General features: G+C 43.9%; 1 protein-coding gene across 1 annotated transcript in view; it reads right to left on the bottom strand.

Moving 5' to 3' along the window:
- Positions 1 to 5,196, bottom strand: part of LOC120527118 — a 30,528-nt gene extending 25,332 nt beyond the window's left edge. Inside the window, exons 1-3 of the mRNA XM_039750208.1 lie at positions 4,498 to 5,196; positions 1,351 to 1,424; positions 885 to 955 (exon numbers count right to left, since the gene is read on the bottom strand). Of these exons, the coding sequence (XP_039606142.1) occupies positions 885 to 955; positions 1,351 to 1,424; positions 4,498 to 4,835 (483 nt within the window). The 5' untranslated portion in view covers positions 4,836 to 5,196. The remainder of the gene's footprint in view (positions 1 to 884; positions 956 to 1,350; positions 1,425 to 4,497) is intronic.
- Positions 5,197 to 14,535: the final 9,339 nt, after the last annotated feature.

The raw sequence follows: 14,535 nt of genomic DNA, 5'->3' as shown, positions 1-14,535 counted from the left end.
ATGAATCCCATACTAAATGGCATGTAATAGAAATGGTCATTCCAACAGATGGCGCATCACAAACACTTGTAATAATAAAATGCACTACATTTGTAATTTTAACAAATGGCGCGTCACAAACATAACCACTGCTTTTATGAATCCCATACTAAATGGTATATGATAGAAATATATGCATTGCATTTGGAATTCCAACAGATGGTGCATCATAAACATTGGCAGTAAAGAAATGAATTGTATTTGTCATTCCAACAGATGGCGCATCACAAGCACTTGTAGTAATAAAATGAACTGCATTTGTAATTTTAACAAATGGTGCAGCATAAATATTAATCCTGCTTTTATGAACCCCATACAAAATGGCATATAATAGAAATATATGCACTGTATTTGTCATTCCAACAGGTGGTGTATCACAAACATAACTGCTGCTTTTAGGAATCCCATACAAAACGGCCTAATAGAAATACTGTATATGAATTGCATTTGTCCTTCCAACAGACGGCGCATCACAGACATTTGCAGTTATGCATTTTATCATTACAAATGTTTGTGATGCGCCGTCTGTTGGAATGACAAATGCAATGCATTTTAGTACTAAGAGCTTTCCAAAACACATTCCAATAGATGATGCACTGCAAATGTTAACGCTGAGGTTTATGTTGATTACTTAGATTTCAAAAAGCATGATAATTACGGTAATACACCTATGCATAAAGAAATTAGCCACAAAAAAACATATTTCATGAAACATTTAATTATGTGTACTCACATACCATTGTGTTTTTTATGTATTTATTGTCACATTTCACAATCTTTATTTCTTCAGTTTGTCAGAGATATTCCCCCATACATTTCAAGTCTATCGCAGCAGACGGACGTACCTCACTGCTGGTCCTCAGGCTGCCTTTCTGCCGACGAGCTGTCCCTGCTCCTGAAGATTTGCGACTTTCTCCTGCATAAGAGAAGCACATCTTAGTTTGTGGTAACAATCAACATGAAACTCGTACGTTTAGCTGCCTGGTAGCAAAGCGTGAGGAAATCCAAATGCAGCCACCAGCCTCGCCCGAGTCGCTGTCCCCAAGTCTAAATCTGCTGATTTTCTTGCTCTACTAAAGCCAGCAGATGGTCTTTGTGGCCTGGCCGAGTTTAGGCCACAGTCTCTTCTGATCAGGTCAGTGAAGGTCCTGACCTGTTTCTCTGCTCATTTTTTTGGAGACCTGTCTGTGTGGCGACTCCATTTGATGACAGCCCTCCAATAACTAAAGGCATACTGTGGGGGTCCGTCACATGCTCAACATCAGCACCATTTAAAAATCCTTTCATCTGCGCCAGGCTTGAGTTTCTTACCTTTGGCATCAGTCGAGGCGTCAGATTTTCTAAAATAGTCGGGGACGTAATGAAGCCGCGTCATTAAGAACAACCTGCAACACAAAGAAGGTGGTTTGTTTTTGAAGAATGTGAGAAAAAAATGATGTTATGTGACGACAATCATTTGGTTATTCCTCACGTGTTTTACTTTTGTGCTGTTGGTAGAAAGACAAACACGTGTGTGCATTCTGACAGCCCCCTCCATGAATCGGAGTTATGCTGTCCGGGCCAGATGGCACTGATTGGGTCAACAAACAAACAAAGTGAAGCCCAATAAACTTAATGAACAGCTTGACCAGGGACCCAGTGACCTCAGCCGTTGGCGAGCACCCGCTGGTCAGGCCTTTACCCATGGTGGGCCAGCCAGGTGTGGCCCAAATGACGAACATGGAGCCCACCACCTGCAGAAGGAGCCATGAGGGTCTGCAGCATTGTGCTTTGGGTGGTAGTCGGAGGCAAGTGCCCCGGTGGCCTGATCCCCAGATGGTGAAACAGACTCAGGAGACATGAAATGTGACCACCCTGGTGGGGAAGGAGCTCGGAGTGGTACAGGAGGTGCAGAGGTACCCTAAGGGGCACTGTAAAAGGCTTAGTGCCGTCAGGTCACCCCAGAGCTCACAGTTTTCAGTGATTGCAGACACCTTTGTCAAGTTCGGCCCAAGGCGGGTAACTGGCACAAATTGCCTGGCAAAGTTGGCACACACACTTACAGTGGGATGCAAACGTTTGGGCAACCTTGTTAATAGTCATTATTTTCCTGTATAAATCGTTGGTTGTTACGATAAAAAATGTCAGTTAAATATATCATATAGGAGACACACACAGTGATATTTGAGAAGTGAAATGAAGTTTATTGGATTTACAGAAAGTGTGCAATAATTGTTCAAACAAAATCAGGCAGGTGCATAAATTTGGGCACCGTTGTCATTTTATTGATTCCCAAACTTTTAGAACTAATTATTGGAACTCCAATTGGCTTGGTAAGCTCAGTGACCCCTGACCTACATACACAGGTGAATCCGAGTATTTAAGGGGGTCCATTGTAAGTTTCCCTCCTCCTTTAATTTTCTCTGAAGAGTAGCAACATGGGGGTCACAAAACAACTCTCAAATGACCTGAAGACAAAGACTGTTCACCATCATGGTTTAGGGGAAGGATACAGAAAGCTGTCCCAGAGATTGAAGCCGTCTGTTTCCACAGTTAGGAACATATTGAGGAAATGGAAGACCACAGGCTCAGTTCAAGTTAAGGCTCAAGTGGCAGACCAAGAAAGATTTGGATAGACAGAAGCGACGAATGGTGAGCACAGTCAGAGTCAACCCACAGAGCAGCACCAAAGACCTACAACATCATCTTGCAGCAGATGGAGTCACTGGACATCGTTCAACCATTCGGCGCACTTTACACAAGGAGATGCTGTATGCGAGAGTGATGAAGAGGAAGCACAAACAGAGCCGCTTGAGGTCTGCTCAAGCACATTTGGACAAGCCAGCTTCATTTTGGAATAAGGTGCTGTGGACTGATGAAACTAAAATGGAGTTATTTGGGCATAACAAGGGGCGTTATGCATGGAGGAAAAAGAACACAGCATTCCAAGAAAAACACCTGCTACCTACAGTCAAATATGGTGGTGGTTCCATCATGCTGTGGGGCTGTGTGGCCAGTGCAGGGACTGGGAATCTTGTCAAAGTTGAGGGACGCATGGATTCCACTCAGTATCAGCAGATTCTGGAGACCAATGTCCAGGAATCAGTGACAAAGCTGAAGCTGCGCCGGGGCTGGATCTTTCAACAAGACAACGACCGAAACACTGCTCAAAATCCACTAAGGCATTCATGCAGAGGAACAAGTACAACGTTCTGGAATGGCCATCTCAGTCCCCAGACCTGAATAGAATTGAAAATCTGTGGTGTGAGTTAAAGAGAGCTGTCCATGCTCGGAAGCCATCAAACCTGAATGAACTCGAGATGTTTTGTAAAGAGGAATGGTCCAAAATACCTTCAACCACAATCCAGACTCTCATTGGAACCTACAGGAAGCGTTTAGAGGCTGGAATTTCTGCAAAAGGCGGATCTACTAAATATTGATTTCATTTCTTTTTTGTGGTGCCCAAATGTATGCAGCTGCCTGATTTTGTTTGAACAATTATTGCACACTTTCTGTAAATCCAATAAACTTCATTTCACTTCTCAAATATCACTGTGTGTGTCTCCTATATGATATATTTAACTGACATTTTTTATCGTAACAACCAACGATTTATACAGGAAAATAATGACAATTAACAAGGTTGCCCAAACTTTTGCATCCCACTCTATCTAATGCATGAGATCGTGTATGATGTTTAAAGAGCACTGTAAGGATAAATCTAATTCATTACATGTGACAGAGTGCCAGCTTCTTTTGACCCGGGTACCCACGATGGGCAGGGTAAAACTCAACTGTTATTAAAAAAATGGGCATCTCTCTTTCTACTAATGTTGAGTAAGTAACTGTTTTCCATAAGATAAGCAACTGGCTGGAAGTGAATCAACTTCAGCGTCGTGGTTTCGATGTGGATGGTGAGAGTAATTTTTGGACAGAGTGATTACAAATACCGAAGGATTTGGGTACAGTTAAGTAGTTAAAGCCCTCATTGCGAAGTAAAAGCTGAACGCTCAATAGAATGAATGCTTTAGCCACTGCAACTCTATCTCAACTCTGTTAACGCGAAACACGTTCGTAATCACTAAGCTTACCAGGGGGCGGGGAGTGGAGTGGAGGGGCGGGCAGGGGGCGTGATCGAGTTGCCCGCCAAACCCACCCATATAGTCACCCTAACGATGCCACGCCCACGGTTTTAAGTTTTTAACGGGAGGCTCCGATTGCAGAGTCGCGCGGCCCCGCTGTGGGTTTTGATGGAATTGTAATCCCTGCCGTGGATTTATAAGGCGTCCACAGTACGCGCGGCGTTTGTCATTTGAATGGCGGTGGAGTTTTTATTTTTTAAGTTGTAGCTCGGCGGGTCTTGCGGACTGACGCTTAACAGGGTCTGTGTGTGAGCGCCCCGCCTGCCCGCTCAGACCTCACCGGTTCCTGTGTGCACTCCGTCACGCCGGTCCCCGCGCTACTACGTAGCCCACTCACTCGGATGGGTGCGGCTTGTTCAGCCTGGTGGGAGATGAAGGTCTAATCCGCTGACTGCTCGCCTCGTCCAGGATCTTGAGTCCGTGGTGGCCGCCGTAGGTGGTGGCGCTCGTCACTGCGCGCTCGCCTTCCTCGTCCCAGGCTGTGCGAGCGGCCCATCGGATCGTTTCAAAGTGCTGTCGCCCGAGTGGCCTCTGCGGCTGAGCGAAGTCCTTGCTGTCCAGCCAGCGCTTCCCAGACGTGGCCATCGCACTCGTACTGAAGGATCTCCGCAGCGGGCGTCTTGTTTGTCTGCTGTTGCCGAGCAACCGACGAACTGCGCAGCCAGACTCGAACATCCCCCGGAAAGTTTGTCGTTAAATAATTTAAAGTGGGGCCGGCAGGGAAGATCATTCATTCCAAAATGAAAGTAAGTCCAACGTGTCAGTTACACTGAAATGTGAACGCATGGGCACGTGGTGCAGTCATTTTGGTATCTAACTCGTCTCATAATTAATAACTTCAACCAAACGACTGCTACGGCACGCAGTCTTTAGTGTCAGTTTAAAAGGGAATACAAAGGTGGATCACAGAACGCGTGTCACAGTTACATGTAAAGCAAAACGGAACGCTTTTTTAGTTTATCAGCTTGGCCGAGTAGATTGCCGGATCCTGGAAATGTTTGCTGCTCAGTGAACGCTAAAAATCCGAGTCGGGAATCTCTGCAGCCCGGAGCTCCAAGTAGGTGGAGTTAACTCGCTTGCCATTACTTGGCATTGTGCTGCGATCCATTTGAAGTCGGAATTTCCGAGTTTCTAGTCGGTATTTTTAACTGGAACACCTCTTGAAGTCAGGGTGCCAACTCGGAAGCTCAGGGCTGGTCAGTCAAGTCCGAGTTTGTCCAACAAGTCACTTGACCCACCTGTGCTCCAGTGGGATAAAGGATATGTAACCAATTGAATCTCAAATGTTGTAAGTCGCTTTGGAAAAAAGTGGTAAATAAATGATGTCGATTCAAAATGGTGATGTACACCACAAACTTTAGTAAAAGCTCTGTAGTGTGCTATTGTTTGCTAGCACTTCTGTCTGTTTGTGTCTCATTAAATCTCTCGTACACTCGGCGCTGTCCAGCTTCCACCTGTGGACACGTTGCTATGGTTTATGGACGTAAACGTCGTAATGTGGTGTTCAGTAAATCGTCTGTATTCCGAAAGAGCGAGTGCCACAAAGGCTTTTCCGAATGTTTTACTGGAATGTGGTCAACGCAGGTGTGAAGTCATACCAACTCCGACATCTGGGATAAATGAAACGCAGCAAAGGTTTGGGGTTGTGAGAGGATTATCTGACTCGACTAATGCTGCTGATCTGAACTCCCGAATCCCAAAGGGTGTTTACCTCCTTAACATCAGCAAAAAAACGAGGCAAAAGCACTGAATTTTTGTCATCAAGTGAAAATTTTAGTATGTGTAACAGAAATAGGAAATTATCAAAACATCAATGTAAATGTAGAAGTTAAGGTATGCAGTGATGTGCGGTGAGGTTCATGGCTGGTGCGGCACGGACTCCAGAAAGAGCAACTCATTGACTATTCAACTGGCAGCCATCACGCACACCGACTACTCGTTATGTCTCATATCTCATTCTTTACACACACAGGTAAGGCGCATATTTGGCTAAGAAATAACGTTATTTATAGAGAGAGCGCATTTGCTCCTCACCCTCCATGTGTTTTAAATTTGCAATTTCACAATTCATACTCCTTCAATATAAATGAAAGTATAGAGAGGTGTAGAAAAACATGGATTTCAATTTTAACCTTAATTGAAATATTTAGTTGATTTTAAAAGCTTTTAATTCTGATGCTTTAATCAATTTTAATGCAGCCTGTTCAACAAAAGGATAACAAGACAACCAAAAGAATGTTTTATTTAAGGTCAAAATTAAGTTGTTTTTTTTTCTTGGTCTGATCCCATTTTTTATAAAATTGAAAACCGTTTATGCTCTTACCTTTATTTGTAAATGAAGCCCATGCGCCTATCCTTCTTCACGAAAATCTCCATCACTTTCCTCTAAAAGTCTCCTTATTTTTCCTTTCGTTTTAAAAATCTTAATCTTCTATTTGTCAGTCGATGGGAACAAAAAATAAAAATGAACGGCCCGCTGCAGTGCACTTGACTTTCTGATGTTGCTAACTTATTGACGCCTCTGAGTAGAAGAACGGCAGCACCAGGCACCCGTTTGGCTCACCTGCGCCCCCTTCGGTGCGGCACAGTACTGTCTGCCTCGCACACCTTGTGCCTTGTCACTGCGGTTTTAAGTCTGATCGTCAAGACTAAATATGTCACATACATTCATTAAAGATATTAGCCAGACTGCGGAAAGTCAGGGTGAAAAATAAATGTGTCTGCACACCTTATATTGGTGACATACAGAGAGACAGCGACAGGCACGCGCCAACTGCACACATCAACCCTGTATGTGAGGGAGAGCGCAGTCCGAGGTGAGGTGAGGCTCGTCACTGCTGCACCTCGTGTTTCTCCCCTGTATTTGAACAGGAAATGCGCAAATTCAGCGATTTTGAATGATGAACATTATTGGAATCGTACAGAAAACAAATTTACATCACAGACCAGTGGACACATTTATTTTATGTTATTATAATTTTTTTTTACTTTTCATGATGACAGGTGACATCTGCCTCCCCTGACCACACATACCCTGCAGGTACAGTGGCTTGCAAAAGTATTCGGCCCCCTTGAACTTTTCCACATTTTGTCACATTACAGTCACAAACATGAATCAATTTTATTGGAATTCCACGTGAAAGACCAATACAAAGTGGTGTACACGTGAGAAGTGGAACGAAAATCATACATGATTCCAAACAATTTTAACAAATAAATAACTGAAAAGTGGGGTGTGCGTAATTATTCAGCCCCCTGAGTCAATACTTTGTAGAACCACCACAATTACAGCTGCCAGTCTTTTAGGGTACGTCTCTACCAGCTTTGCACATCTAGAGACTGAAATCCTTGCCCATTCTTCTTTGCAAAACAGCTCCAGCTCAGTCAGATTAGATGGACAGCGTTTGTGGACAGCAGTTTTCAGATCTTGCCACAGATTCTCGATTGGATTTAGATCTGGACTTTGACTGGGCCGTTCTAACACATGGATATGTTTTGTTTTAAACCATTCCATTGTTGCCCTGGCTTTATGTTTAGGGTCGTTGTCCTGCTGGAAGGTGAACCTCCACCCCAGTCTCAAGTCTTTTGCAGACTCCAAGAGGTTTTCTTCCAAGATTGCCCTGTATTTGGCTCCATCCATCTTCCCATCAACTCTGACCAGCTTCCCTGTCCCTGCTGAAGAGAAGCACCCCCAGAGCATGATGCTGCCACCACCATATTTGACAGTGTGTTCAGAGTGACGTGCAGTGTTAGTTTTCCGCCACACATAGCGTTTTGCATTTTGGCCAAAAAGTTCCATTTTGGTCTCATCTGACCAGAGCACCTTCTTCCACATGTTTGCTGTGTCCCCCACATGGCTTGTGGCAAACTGCAAACGGGACTTCTTATGGTTTTCTGTTAACAGTGGCTTTCTTCTCGCCACTCTTCCATGAAGGCCAACTTTGTGCAGTGCACGACTAATAGTTGTCCTATGGACAGATTCCCCCACCTGAGCTGTAGATCTCTGCAGCTCGTCCAGAGTCACCATGGGCCTCTTGGCTGCATTTCTGATCAGCGCTCTCCTTGTTCGGCCTTCTCTTGGTAGGTTTACAGTTGTGCCATACGCCTTCCATTTCTGATCGATCGCTTGAACAGTGCTCCGTGGGAAGTTCACGGCTTTGGAAATCTTTTTGTAGCCTAAGCCTGCTTTACATTTCTCAATAACTTTATCCCTGACCTGTCTGGTGTGTTCTTTGGACTTCATGGTGTTGTTGCTCCCAATATTCTCTTAGACAACCTCTGAGGCCGTCACAGAGCAGCTGTATTTGTAGTGACGTTACATGACACCCAGGTGCTCTATTTAGTCATTAGCACTCATCGGGCAATGTCTATGGGCAACTGAGGGGGCTGAATAATTACGCACACCCCACTTTGCAGTTATTTATTTTGTAAAAAATGTTTGGAGTCTTGTATTGGTCTTTCACGTGGAATTCCAATGAAGTTGATTCATGTTTGTGGCTGTAATGTGACAAAATGTGGAAAAGTTCAAGGGGGCCGAATACTTTTGCAAGCCACTGTATGTCTGGTGTCTACTGCTGTACTAATGGCAGATTTAGTACAGTGTGTGTCCTTCGCGTGACGTGTTTTGAGACACCACAACCAGATCAGTACAAGCGTTCTTTCTTTCTTCATTTTATTATACACTGTGTGCACAATTATTAGGCAAGTGAGTATTTTGACCATATCATCATTTTGAATGCGTATATTCCAACTCCAAGCTGTATTAACTTGAATGCTTATTGGATTTAAGCACGTCAGGTGATGTGTATTTGTGTAATGAGGGAGGGTGTGGCCTAAGGAGATCAACACCCTATATCAAGGTGTGCAGAATTATTAGGCAGCTAGTTTTCCTCGGGCAAAATGGGCCAAAAAAGAGATTTAACTGACTCTGAAATGTCAAAAATTGTAAAAAGTCTTTCAGAGGGATGCAGCACTTTTGGAATTGCTAAGATATTGGTGTGTGATCACAGAACCATCAAACATTTTGTTGCAAATAGTCAACAGGGTCGCAAGAAACGTGTTGAGAACAAAAGACGCAAATTAGCTGCCAAAGATTTGAGAAGAATCAAACGTGAAGCTACCAGGAACCCATTATCCTCCAGTACTTTCATATTCCAGAGCTGCAACCTACCTGGAGTGCCCAGAAGTACAAGGTGTTCAGTGCTCAAAGACATGGCCAAGGTAAGGAGGGCTGAAACCCAACCACCACTGAACAAGAAACAGAAGTTGAAACGTCAAAACTGGGCCAAGAAATATCTGAAGACAGATTTTTTTCAAAGGTTTTATGGACCGATGAGATGAGAGTGACTCTTGATGGACCAGATGGATGGACCTGTGGATCAGTAATGGGCACAGAGCTCCACTCCAACGTGGAGGTGGGGTACTGGTATGAGCTGGTATTTTTAAAGATGAGCTAGTTGGACCTTTTGCATTGAAGATGAACTCAAAATCAACTCCCAAACCTACTGCCAGTTTTTCGAAGACACTTTCTTCAAACAGTGATACAGGAAGAAGACCATGATTTGTATGCAGGCCAATGCTCCATCACTTGCATCGAAGTTCTCCACTGCGTGGCCAGCCAGTAAAGGCCTTAAAGATGAAGGAATAATGACATGGCCCCCCCTTCCTCATCTGACCTAAACCCTATCGAGAACTTGTGGGCACTTCTTAAACGCTAGATTTACGGGGGAGAAAAACAATCCACCTCTCTGAAGAGTGTCTGGGAGGCTGTAGTCACTGCTCCACAAAAAGCTGATCGTCAACAGATCAAGAAACTGACAGACTCCATGAATGGAAAGAAAGGCTTATGACTCTTATTGGAAAGAAGGGTGGCTATATTGGTCATTGATTGATTGATTGATTTTTTTTGAAATGTCAGAGATGTTTATTTGTAAATTTTGAGGTGTTTGTTTATTATTCTCACTATAACAGATGAAAATAAACAAGTGAGATGGGAACATTTTCATTTTTCCTTTAGTTGCATAATAAATCTGCACACTAATAGTTGCCTAATAATTGTGCGCACATCTGTATTCCCCTGATGATGTTCACACTCACATTTCCGTTGTGAAACATTCAGGTTTCAGGTTTATTAACATTTTGGATTGACTGATAGCACTGTGTTTGTTCCATATTAAAATTAATCCTCAAAAATACAACTTGCCTAATAATTCTGCACTCCCTGTATTTTTTCTGTTGCTTGTACACATGCCTGATCTGCACGATGGACTCCACCTGTTGTGTTATTGCAGGCGAGCACAGCACAAGGCTTATTGACTTCCATAGTCCCCATGAAAAAACATAGACGGCTGCTGCATTGTGGAAAGGGCTTCATGTCTTTCTGCTCCTTCCATTTGATTTCAATTTTTTTTTGTTTTTGCCTTTGTGCCGCGTACACAGTTGCACCACAATGAGCCTTCACTGGACCGAAGTCATATCACGGCGTTTTAGTCGCACAGTGCCCTGTACATCAGTCTCACTATCCGTGTCAACGTCTGATGACCAATGCACGTTGCCATCACTCTCGTTTAATTCTACTGATGGTTCAGCGTCTGTTTGTTCTAAAATTGGATTCACAGCTTGTCCTTTCCATGCCACTGTGGTTTTGGTTGAAGGCTCCACCCCACTCATGAATATTGATGAGTTACCACAGTGTGGCAAAATTTTTTTTTTTTTTGCAGCATAACCTTATTGTATCCACTAGATGGCAGGAGAATTCCATTCTGAGCGTTATTCGGGCTTAACGCTGTAGTAACTACAGGGGGATAAAACTGATGAGCCACAGCATGAAGTTATGGGAAAGAGTAGTGGAAGATCAGTTAAGAATTGAGATGATGATCAGTGAGCAGCAGTGTGGTGTCATGACCACTGATGCGATGTTTGCTCTGAGGATGTTGATGAAGAAGTTTAGAGAGAAGGCCAGAAGGAGTTGCATTGCGTCTTTGTGGACCTGGAGAAAGCAAATGTCAGGGTGACTGGGAGGAGTTGTGGTGTTGTATGAGGAAGTCGGGAGTGACAGAGAAGTACCTAAGAGTGGTACAGGATATGAATGAGGGAGATGGTGACCGTGGTGAGGTCTGCGGTAGGAGTGATGGAGGTGGGCTTACATCAGGGATCAACTCTGAGCCCTTTCTTATTTGCAATGGTGATGGACAGGTTGACAGATGAGATTAGACAGGAGTACCCGTGGACTGTGATGTTTGCTGATGACATTGTGATCTGTAGCGAGAGTAGGGAGCAGGTCGAGGAGACCCCGGAGAGGTGGAGATCTGAGAGGAGAGAAGAGTAATGAAGATCAGTAGGATCACCAAGACAGAATTCATGTGTGTGAATGAGAAGGAGGTCAGTGGAATGGTGAGGATGACAGGAGCAGAGTTGGAAAAGGTGGAGGAGTTTAAATACTTGAGATCAACAGTACAGAGTAATGGAGATTGTGGAAGAGAAGTGAAGAAGAGAGTGCAGGCAGAGTGGAGTGGGTGGAGAAGAGTGTCAAGTATCAAGTATCAGCGAGAGTGAAAGGGAAGGTCTACAGGACGGTAGTGAGACCAGCTATGTTATATGGGCTGGAGACGGTGGCACAGGAGACAGAGCTGGAGGTGGCAGAGTTAAAGATGTTAAGATTTGCATTGAGTGTGACGAGGATGGACAGGATTAGAAATGAGGACATTAGAGGGTCAGCTCAAGTTGGACAGTTGGAAGACAAAGTCAGAGAGGCGAGATGGTGTTGGTTTGGACATGTGCAGAGGAGAGATGGTGGGTATATTGGGAGAAGGGTGCTAAGGATAGAGATGCCAGGGAAGAGGAGAAGAGGAAGGCCTAAGAGAAGGTTTATGGATGTGGTGAGAGAGGACATGCAGGTGATGGGTGTGAGAGAGCAAGATGGAGAGGACAGGAAGATATGGAAGAAGACGGGAGCAGCCGAAAAAAGGAGGAGAAAAAGAAGCTGTACATATTGAATCATAACGGATTCTCTCGAGGGACATTCAAGATTAACTGTTTTAACACAGAATCTCCCTCAAGGACAGGAACTGGGGTTTGGTACATTTGACAGAGACAGCACTGCTGCAATAAAGTAGACTCATCCAGAAGGACATCGTTTATAGTCCCAGGACACCTTGCCACAATATTTCTAAAAAGCGATTGCAAAAGCAGCTGCCTGTTCAATGCACAGAACATTTACAGCAGTTGTGACGAGGCTCCAAGAGGCTTGGTGTATGAAGGAGTATCCCACTGGTTTAACTGAAATAATGTGCAAGTGTTGGGTTTGTGATCTGGTGGTCGGAGACACAGACACAGAATTCAATGGATGTTCTTCTCAGCGGGTTTTGTTTATTGCAGCTGTGCCATCTTTATCAAACGTACCAAACCCCAGTTCCTATCCTTCTGTTTTCTCTCCCCGTCACACACAATCAAAATCTTCATGATAGTAAAACTAGCTATAAACTTAGAACACTGAGTGTTCAGAAATTTTAAGGAACGTTGAAAAAAAATCTTTGTTGTACACGTTTAATTATTCCACCCAGGGTCATGTCAATATGGACCAAAATCCCTGAGGAATGTTCCAGCACCTTTTTGAATCTACACCGCAAAGAATTACAGCAGTTTGGAAGGCAAAAGGGGGCAACCTGATACTAGCAAGGTGTACCTAATAAAGTGGCCAGTGAGTGTATAGCGCCTTGACGTGCGGAGTTCAAGTCAGAGGAGGTTCTGCTCAAGTCTTTATAACACACTGGTGAGGCCTCATCTGGAGTACGGTGGGCAGTTTTGGTCTCCAGGCTACAAAAAGGACATAACAGCACTAGAGAAGGTCCAGAGAAGAGCAACTCGGCTGATTCAGGGCTACATGGGATGAGTTATGAGGAAAGATTAAAAGAGCTGAGGCTTTACAGTTTAAAGAAAAGAAAATGTAAAGAATTACACACAGGAAGTAAAAATGTGAGGTTTGAATACACAATGGGAGGTCTGGAAATCAAAAAGTCCACCTTATGAGAAGGAGTTAGGAGTCATAGTGGACTTGACACTATCAACTGCCAGACAAGATATTAAGAACACTAACAGACTGTCAGGTTATATAGCGCCTTGATGTGTGGAGTTCAAGTCACAGGAGGTTCTGCTCAAGCTTTATAACTCACTGGTGAGGCCTCATCTGGAGTACCTGGTGCAATTTTGGTCGACAAAATGACCTAACAGCACAAGAGAAGGTCCAGAGAAGAGCAACTCGGCTGATTCAGAGCTACAGGGGATGAGTTACGAGGAAAGATTAAAAGAGCTGAGCCTTTACAGTCTAAGGAAAAGGAGATTACAGTCCCTGACAAAAGTCTTGTCGCTTCTCTATTTTGTAGAAACTCCTGCTATTAACCTGACTTTTAATGAATCAACTGGTGTTAGAAATAGCTCATATGAAAAGCTAAAGCCCTCCCAAATGATGTTTAATGCACTGAAATAAATTAGTTTCACTGAAAAAAGATTTATCATTTAATCAAGACAGAAAGGTCAAATTTGGGCAAGACAAAAGTTTTGTCGCCTATACAGAATATGAACAACTTTACTGCAAATCCAAAAATATGTCAGCAAATTAAGTAGTGGTGCTGTGAGATCCAAATTTAATATCTTGTATGACTTCCATGAGCTTGAAGGACAGCATCCATGCGGTTTGGCAAGGATTCATCCAATTTATTGATGAAGTCACCAGGAATAGCAAAGAAAACAGTCTTGCATGCCTCCCAGAGTTCATCAATATTCTTTGGTTTCGTCTTCCATGCTTCCTCTTTCATCCTAGCCCACATATGCTCAATGATGTTCATGTCTGGTGACTGGGCTGGCCAATCCTGGAGCATCTTGATCTTCTTCGCTTTAAGGAACTTTGATGTGGAGATGGAAGTATGCGATGGAGCACCATCCTGCTGCAGAATTTGGCCTTTTTTATGGTTGGGAATATAAGAGGTAGCTAAGATTTCTTGGTATTTTAGACTATTGATGTTGCCTTCCACCCTGCAGATCCCTCGCATACCCCCATACTGGATGTAACCCCAGACCATGATTTTGCCTCCACCAAACTTCACTGTTTTCTGGGTAAATCTCGGCTCCATGCAGGTTCCAGTAGGTCTCCTGCAATATTTGCGGTGACTGTGGTGTAATTCAACAGAAGACCTTCTGCCACTTTTCCAGCGTCCATCCTTTTAGCAGGCTGTGGGCCTTGGCAAATGCCACACGGTTTTTCAATTGTCTTTTGTTTAGTGCTGGCTTATGGGCACCGATTCGACCATGGAGGCCATTTCGAGACAGAATCCGACAAACTGTTCTGGTTGACACAGGGACTTCAGGTGACCAGGTCTCG

The sequence above is a fragment of the Polypterus senegalus genome, chromosome 4 (assembly GCF_016835505.1).
Source record: "Polypterus senegalus isolate Bchr_013 chromosome 4, ASM1683550v1, whole genome shotgun sequence".
Lineage (NCBI taxonomy): Eukaryota > Metazoa > Chordata > Cladistia > Polypteriformes > Polypteridae > Polypterus > Polypterus senegalus.
Note: the sequence above shows the minus strand (reverse complement) of the source record. Positions and strands in the feature narration are given on the sequence as shown.